The following is an 8,925-nucleotide window of genomic DNA, read 5'->3' on the forward strand; positions in this document are numbered from 1 at the left end:
AAGACTACTTTATTCACCGGGGGAAATACTCGAATTAGTCGCACGGAGTTTGTTTACGATAGACGACCACGCGAAACGAGCACGCGATTGCAAACGCTAGCTTAGAACAATGTACAGAAACTGGCAGCGTCACTCAACATATCAACAAATCGTAACCTCTTCACTAGCAGGGACTTTGACACTATGCGTACATGTATCTGACTGTAAAACCTCGGTTGCTGCTGAGAAAAATTGATCTTAGCAATAGACAAAAGCTGAAAGTCAGCTAGTGAAATCATTTATTTACGGTGTATATATATATTAAAGTGAGAGCGTCGAACGCACTCTCATAATCTCTGATTACTACTAGTTTTATCCATTTTTGGCCTAATGTTGACAATTTCCAATGCATTGACATGGTGATTTTTATTCGCTACAATTTACTCCTTAACGTCCGAACGGCAAACGGCAAATATCTAACCTCAAACCGCAGTTAGACATTTGGGGTAAACGTGGATCTAAAGGTCTCTACCAAAAGCGCGCGTTACTCTCCAGTACGTATATTCAGAAACCATTATTGAACTTGAAAGCATGCGCAGAATCAAACCAGAACCAAGAATTTCTGGTTCTTTTTTAAGATCGTTTAACGCTGCGCGTTCGGTCACCGCTGATTTATAAAACACGCGGGTTCTAGTGAGGAGATTACCATGTGGCGTTCGGTGCCGACCACTTTCATCCAACAAAGTGGAGAGTTACTTCAATATACACCAGTATATCCTTTCTCATTTGCCTCTACTGAGTTATTTTGCAAGCGCTACATCCCTTCCCAACACAAACCGCAACAGTTTTCTTGAAAAGCAGAGTATCTTGTGATGTCCTTGTTGCCAGTGTTCATGTTTACTTCGAAAAGGTCAGGGGAAGTGGAGTTGAAATGATCGGTTTGAGTCATACAAAAGACTTATGGCTGAGAGCAGAGACAATCAATCAGTCAATCGATCAATCAATCAATCAATCAGTCAGTCAGTAAGTTAATCAATCAATCAATCAATCAATCAATCAATCAATCAATCAATCTACCAACTTTTATTGCGCAAAATTTACAGAATTAATTTACATCAGTATTATAAAATAAATATGAGAAGAGAAATATATGGAAATAATAAAAATTATTTTTCTCAAGCATCTGAGCGGACCGGAATCCTAAATCCTCGAATTTGATTGGTCAATCATCCGCACGTGACCGGTCCAGCTTTTAACGATACAGCCCACGGAACGATTAGTCAACGCAAGTTTATCTCTGTTCACTTTAAAATGGCAGGGCAAGTCACTGTAAGTAAATTCAATTGAGTGTTTTGAAGTTGTGAGAGTTTGCTTGGTTGTTTGTAGCTTGGCGCTGTAATGGCGCGTAATCCTGTATTTCTCTCGTCGTAAAATTTGAGTCAATTTCAGTCGAGTTTACCTCTCTGATCGTTGCTGTATTTAGGAGAATTTCTGTGGAATACACTTAACAAATTTCCTTGCTTTCTGCTTTTCAATTTACGGTAGAAAAGTCTAATTTCACGTGATTTTAAAAGCAACGACTGGCAGAAATTGTTTTTGTAGTAAAACTTCAAACTTCGCACGAATTTCACACCGCAAAAACAATTCTGGGGAACTTAACTGGCGAAATAAATGCAACTAACATTAAGTAGTTCGAAAAAAATCTGTTCTTTAATACATCTTTCTATCTGAGTTACTCGCTCGTTGAGAAGAGCTTTTCACAAATCGTTAGTAGATGGCGCAGAAACCGATTCAATGGCAAAGTTGCGTAAACAAACCCATTTGTAATCTGTAAAACCAATTTGCTTGCTTGCTTGCTTAAGCCTTTTGATTCCCTGAGGAACATAGGGCTATAACAACACTCCTCCAACTCACTCGGTTCCGTGAGGTCCTCCTCAGCTGTGCCCATGTCGTTCCGATGGCCTTCACCTCTGCGTCAGTGCTCCTGCGCCAAGTCTGTTTCGGTCTTCCTACTTTTCGCTTTCCTTGTGGATTCCAGTCAAGGGCTTGCTTGGTGACGTTTGAGGGGGACCTCCTGAGTGTGTGGCCAGTCCACCCCCATTTCCTTTTTCTGATCTCCACTTCAATGGGGCTTTGACCAGTCTTGTCCCAGAGGTCGGCGTTGGAAATGACGTCTGGCCATCTGATGTTGATGATGTTTCTGAGGCATCTGCTGATAAAGGTCTGCAACTTGTGGGTGTTTGACTTGGTAGTTCTCCATGTTTCGGAGCCATACAGTAGGACAGACTTGACGCTGGTGTTGAAGATTCTGATCTTGTTGTGGAGGGAGAGGGCTGAAGAGTTCCAAATGGGGCGGAGGGTGTTGCATGCATGTCTGGCCTTGTTGATCCTTGTGAAATCAATTTACCGCAGGAAAAAAAAATTGTTATTTGCCGGCTTAGGGTCGGTCCTTTTAGTGAAAAACAGTGACGTCGGGCTTGAAAATACTGTCCGAGGTCGCAGGCCGAGGGCAGCATTTTCAAGACCTCGGTCACAGTTTTTCACTATACGGACCTCCCAGCCGGCAAACAACATATATATGTGTGCGTGGTAACCACAGTAGGAAGCCATTGGTTTCGAGGTGGTTACCATCATGTTAAGGTGAATGAGGAGAACAAGAATACATTACGCAGGAATACGTTACTGAAAATACATTTCAGAAATACAAGTGACTATTATTAACTATATTTCAGTTAAGTTTTGAGGTACTGCTTATACTGCTTCTTAAAGGGAATATCGTAATTTTTTTTAGGCCACGAAAAAACTGATTACCAAATTTTTGATTCACAAATTGGAATGCTGATTGTCCATATCTAGTTGATGTTTCTGGCTCAAAGAAGTTTTGATTTAATGCATGCCTGGTGTTGTGGTGATGGATTTCTCACACTGGTGCAAGAGCACCAGAGAAAACAGTTGGAATACTCTTTTTATCATTTTGAATTTAATGAGCAAATATCGTCATTGTTATCGTTTTCGTTAATTATAAATTTGCATTGCAGTGCAAATTGACGAGTGTGCGTCCGCAATTTTCGCAGTCATATAATTAGCGAGAAATCGTATGAAAGCTCAAGCAATTAAGGATTTACACTACTCTTGACATTTGCAAATTCTCTCAAATTACACTCGCCTAAAGACTCGTGCAATTTCGAGAGAATTTTCAAATAGCACCCGTAGCGTAAGTCCTTAATTACACTCGCATTCATACGATAACCTATACTAACTTACTGCACGCTAGTAGTAAACTGCAGTTTACAGCACATGTAGGTTCGACATCTTTTATTTTGGCAATCCCAGCAATAAATGCACAATTCTTGACAATCACAATCACAATCAATAACTCTAAGGGTCTATCTCAGAAATGTGTAATATTTGAGACATTTCACTTGAAAATAAATTGTCGTCGCTTAATGATAATATAATAAAATAAATAGATTCTTCTGTTAACAACTGTTTCAAAGATGGGGTGCCGCAACGTACAAAGCACGCCAGCGCGCCATACGACTTATGACACGGTGAGGAATTCTTCCCGGGAGAGGGGGAGAGGGTATAAATCAAGGATTTTGGTCTCACTTTGGGTGTTCATGAAGAAACGCCGCTATTTTTAGTTGTCAAAGTAGCTTTCATGATGCACTTGAAGAAATAATAATGATAACACTTGAACAATAATAATGACAATGACAATGACAATTGCATCGACAATAACAATAATTTGTTAGAAAATAATAACAATAATCAAAAACAAAAGAAAACTACTCTAATAATAATAATAATAATAATAATAATAATTACAAAATAAAAACGCCCTTATTCCTGTTTTTAGTCTCTCGAGTCCGGTCTATCACCCCGGGCTCCTTTAATTTCCTGAACAGCGGCTGATAATCAAGCCTATTTCCATTTTAAGTTGTATCTTGTATCTGTCAAATGAAGCTCGAGCCACTCCCAGATTGGTCTCTTTTAGGGGTTCAATTCAAATTTTCTGATGAGCATCCCCGACCTTTCCATGTGAAAATCATTGAAAACTAATAAATTGGACTTTCCATTGCCACAATGAAAGATGATGGCCTTTCATAATTCTTGCAAATTATTAGTGTTGAGTCTTGAGAACAACTCTCGGTTTTCAGCTCAAGTTCATCAATATCCCCACTTTGTTTCTGGTCCACGGTCTCGTCAATATCTTGATTACTGTCCTGTTCTGACTCACTTTTAACCCACAAAAGAAGAAGTGGAACGAGGGAGCCGATAATTCCAACTCCACCAGCCATGAGAAATGCAGCAATGTAGTTACCGAATTTGTCAGCCATAAACCCTGGAAGATAGACGATAAAAGCAGCATTAACGGTATCAACAGCATGCACAACTGCAAGATAAGCGGTTTATTTAACTACAACACATTTACATTAGGTGGGTGGGTAGATGGAACAATTGAACCTGACAGAGGGATAAATCGACGCGGACAGACGGACTGAAGGACAAGCGAAATGTACGACGGACCAACGGACCAATGGATGGATGGATGCCTGCATGCATGGATTACTTCGATTGTCTGATTGGATGGCTCAGTAATAATATCAAAACGCAACAGACATTTATCCAACTCAAAATACCTGCTAAAGGCGGACTGGTCATACCAACAATTCCACCGACCAACATAAAAAATCCAAATGTTAAGGCCCTCTTTGATTCCTCAACAAACTCCATGCATTCGATAACGAAAGATGTTACCATCATCCCATCTGCAACGGCGAACGTAATGACAAACGTCACCAATGCAGCATAAGTCTTTGCTAGAGTCAGCAGCATGGTGGAACATCCTACAATAAATGCTGCGGCTTGTTGGAGAAAACCAGCCTTGATGAACCTCATATTGCACAGAAACCCGCCTCCAAGACGGCCTAGCGCAGCAAATATACCAAGAAACAGGAAAAGAGTTGAGCTTTTGTCAGCAGGAATGCCGAGGTCATCACAATGTTTCACCTGAAAATATGAATATGTTTGATCAGGATTCGGTTGTATCACATACTAATCAACTCTTTGGTCAAAACGCCACTCTTAGGAAAGAAATCTGGTATTTAATTCACTCACACCACTTTAGAGTAAATTCAGATTTAAGGTCCGCGGCTATCTTGGCTAGGCTGAGCGAGAAAAATTAACTGGGTGTTGGTAAGTTCGATATTCGTCAAAATGAACTAGGTGCTGTCGCACTAGAGCAATCAGGCCCACACACGCGGCGCTTGTCTCTTGGACTATTCCTTCTTACCTGGATCACCAGATGCTACACCCTTAATCCCCTCCCCTCCAACCTTCCGCTGGTTGCATTAACGACTACGTGCCTGTACCCATTTATATTTGGACTGCAAGAGAGCCGAACATTGGGAGGCGTCTTTCCAAAAAAAAAACCACCCAGTCACCAAAGTCTTCTATGCAGACATTTGTCGGGCTCATGAAGCACTCTTTCCTTATGAGCGTTACATAAATGAGCTACGTGATGGTTTGCTCAGCTCATCATGAAAAGTTAAGTTCGTCGGTTGTAATCGATCTCCGTGTTAATCTTCTCTATCCTTAACTCGTTCCTTTATCGTTTATTATTGTTTCTTAGTGTTTTGCTATCGTATAGTAAACTATTATTTTCAAGTTTCTTTCAATTTAAATTAAAGATAATTTTGTACGTGGCCAAAATGACTCAAGGGGCCGCAACTGAGCTCCTTTAAGCAGGAGTCATGACGAGCCAAAAGACTGAGTCAGCGACAGTCAGCGCAGGAAGCAGCCTGCGAACCCCATTTTGGACCGTGTATCTTACTTAATCTTTACTGCATGGTACATGACAACAAAGTTAACGGAATACTTACTAGATGCACGTAGGGAACAAAGCGAGCAAATGTACAAAGTGAATTTCGAATCAGCAGTACGAGAATTACGGGATTCTTTAATAAAGAGAGGTTTAATCTGAACTTCTTGGAAGGATTCCTTGGATGTTCATCTGGAGAAGGTTTTCTTTGATAAACAAAGCAACCAGTTAGAGATACGACGGCCAAAATTCCAGCAAACACACGGAACGTGTTCCTCCAATCAAAAACGTCCACTAGTGCTTGTAGTGTTGGGCCAATAATCATTGTTCCCAAACCTTGACCCGCTGTTACGATCCCAAGAGCAAAGGATCTTCGTTTAGTGAAATAATAAGTCACAATAATGGGCGAAGAAGTGTAAATAAATGATAGGCCCAGGGCAAAAGGCAAACTAAAGAGAATGTAGAGAACGATCACTTGTGGGGCGAAAGAACCCATTGCGAGGCCAGCTGAACACGACAGACATGCTAATACAGTGGTAATTCGAACACCAAATCTGTTGAGGAGTCCACCCATGACAGGAGCAACGAGGCAAAAAACACCTATTATGATGGACGAAACCCATGCTGCAACAGGAAAGAAAAGGTTGTCAAGCGTTACCAAGAGAGTATGAACGGTGAGAGAGGTAATATATCAAACAAGAAAGAAAGTGTTTGACCACATTTCCAAAGACCGAGAAGAAAGTTGAAAATAGAGTATTTTTGACGAACTTCAAGGTGTTTGGAAATGTGGTCAAACACTGTCTTGAGTGTTTGATATATTACGTCTAAACTGAGGGAAAATGTTCGTTACTTTGACGATCATAGGTGAGAACCAATCAAAATGCGAGAATAATTTGACTTATTATATAGAACTCGATAGAAACACAGAACTAGCACGAGCTGTTGACGTAATTATTGCGCGAGCAAAGAGAATTTACATCTTGATGACCAAAGTAAGACCAAATATATTATATGTTCTATTTGTATTATTTAACAAACAAAGAAGCCTATGACGTGTATTACACTGTGATGAAACACGACGGGCATTTGAAAACACGAGGGAAATGTAGATAAAACGAGCCGCAGGCGAGTGTTCTCTACATTTCTCGAGTGTTCTCACATGTCTGGAGTGTTCTATCACAGTGTAATACACGGCTTAGGCTCCTTCATTTGCTTTATGATATAGGTGAAAAACAATAAAACACGCCTTTCCTATTTTTTATACTCTGATAAAACATGGGTTTTTGACCAATCAGAGTGCACGCAGGGTCCTATCTATATTATTAATCATAATATAGTAATATATTATATGTATAATTTATGTTCGTTTATCGCTTGATGACCAAATATGCGTGATATCACGCTATAGAAATTTCGAGCTCCTGATCTAATTGTTTAATAGAAAGTTTGGGAAAACTCGAAATACTCGCCTGTCGGCTGGTGTTCCCACAGCATTTTTCGTTCTCTCACGCTTCCACTCGTGTTTCTATTTCTTAAATAATAGAGTACACTTCCCTCCCCGCCCGGGACACAACGCAACCATGGATTGATTGTCTCGAAAAAACTGAGAACCTTCGAAAAATAAGAACTCGAAAATTCAGACCTCGAAAACTCAGATCCCCCAAAAAATAAGACTTCGAAAACTCAGACCTCGAAAAATAATAGGACCTCGAAAATTCAGACCCGTCGAACAATGAGAACTCGAAACATGACTCAGACCCCTCGAAAAATAAGACCTCGAAAACTCAGACCGCTCGAGTTGCTTAGCATTTTCGTCACGCAATTAGCACACAATTCTAGGAAATACTCACCCGTATTCGAAGTACTGTCGGGGCGCTGACGTTTTAATACTCGGCGTAATCCGCTCGCTTTCTATCAAAACCCTATTTACATCTCATTGAAGCACAAAAGTGCCTCGTGTGTCATGCTCCGTTCTTCGAAAGATTCTGACTTAATTTGCATTCTTTAGTTACCTATTAAGAGCAGTTATGAATATAAATCTCTCCAGTCAGTCCAGTGGTACACGGTCTATCGCTAATTCATCACACGTTGGCCTAAGCTCGCAAATGAGCTCCCTGTACATACAGTAGTACTCAGGCTACGTAACAGCCGAAATACATTAAAGAATTTGTATGGGAAAAACAATTACATTCTTGAGCCTAAAATGCTCGTAGAAGGTATGAATAATAAACTTACCTTGCTTCACTTGTGCGTTTCCTTGGTTTCCGTGAGGTTTCCAGGCCGATATATAACTAAAATTATGGCAATTTAGGTGGTTTTTAGCCTCACTTCTTTGTCATCTATATATTTTCCATACCGTATGTATAGGGACACTCATTTACGAGAAGACTATCGATCGTTCATACTCCATTCAAGTTTTCGAGGAGTCCGAGTTTCTGAATTTTCGAGGTCTGAGGTCTCAGATCTGAGGTTTCGAGGTCTGCGCCGCTAAAAGTCATCACAAATTAACCCAGTTCGAGAGCTCACCTGTCTTCTCCCGAGTTTCCTTGAAAGAATCCATGAGAACAGGAAAAAGTACACCGAGAGCGAAGGTGAATCCAATTGTTACGATCATGCGAATTGTCGTACAGAAACAAATAAACCACGACCAAATGCTATCTTGCTTGTACGAAGCCATTTTATCGCAGCGAAAAGCCATGTTAGTAATTTTCACTTTGTACTTTACCAAAGTAGTACTTTAAAATAAAGAAAAACGTTACAGTTCAGCCGATGAAACCATTTGACGAAATACTTCGCTGTGTTACATCACAAAATGTTTGTCACGTTTGTCATGTTTGTCACGTGAGACTCACTGTTTCCTCACGCAACGTGATACTCATGGCGTCGCCTTTTTGTTCCAGCTGTGACGGCGCTCAGTCTCACAAAAAGGAATCATCATGGGCTTGGATCGTTTGTGTTGGGTGTCTGGAAAACCCGAATAGCGAACAGCGAATAGTCCCGAATAGCGAATAGCGAATAGTACGAATAGTGCGAATAGTGGCGAACAGTCTCGAATAGTGGCAAATAGTAGTGGCAAATAGTAGCAAATAGGGGTACCCAGTATCTCGCAGTCAACCTCGTAG

The 8,925-nt window shown here is 40.6% G+C and overlaps 1 protein-coding gene across 1 annotated transcript; it reads right to left on the reverse strand.

Annotated features, from left to right (window-relative positions):
• Positions 1-3,279: 3,279 nt before the first annotated feature.
• Positions 3,280-8,624, reverse strand: LOC110043221 (monocarboxylate transporter 10-like). Its single transcript, XM_089292475.1, has 4 exons — positions 8,330-8,624; positions 5,865-6,427; positions 4,623-4,992; positions 3,280-4,324 (listed from the first exon to the last, which is right to left on the reverse strand). The coding sequence occupies exons 1-4, from the start codon at positions 8,499-8,501 to the stop codon at positions 4,038-4,040; spliced, it is 1,392 nt and encodes a 463-aa protein (XP_089148601.1). The 5' UTR covers positions 8,502-8,624; the 3' UTR covers positions 3,280-4,037.
• Positions 8,625-8,925: the final 301 nt, after the last annotated feature.

The sequence above is a fragment of the Orbicella faveolata genome, unplaced genomic scaffold (genome assembly GCF_042242905.1).
Source record: "Orbicella faveolata isolate gen_17 unplaced genomic scaffold, um_ofav_v1 contig_24, whole genome shotgun sequence".
NCBI classification, from domain to species: domain Eukaryota; kingdom Metazoa; phylum Cnidaria; class Anthozoa; order Scleractinia; family Merulinidae; genus Orbicella; species Orbicella faveolata.

Coding starts and splice junctions, on each gene's coding strand:
- LOC110043221 (XM_089292475.1), bottom strand. CDS start 8,501: ATGGCTTTTCGCTGCGATAAAATGGCTTCGTACAAGCAAGATAGCATT. Junction 4,993..5,864: donor TTGTTCCCTACGTGCATCTA/GTAAGTATTCCG, acceptor TCATATTTTCAG/GTGAAACATTGTGATGACCT. Junction 4,325..4,622: donor GACCAGTCCGCCTTTAGCAG/GTATTTTGAGTT, acceptor TCTATCTTCCAG/GGTTTATGGCTGACAAATTC.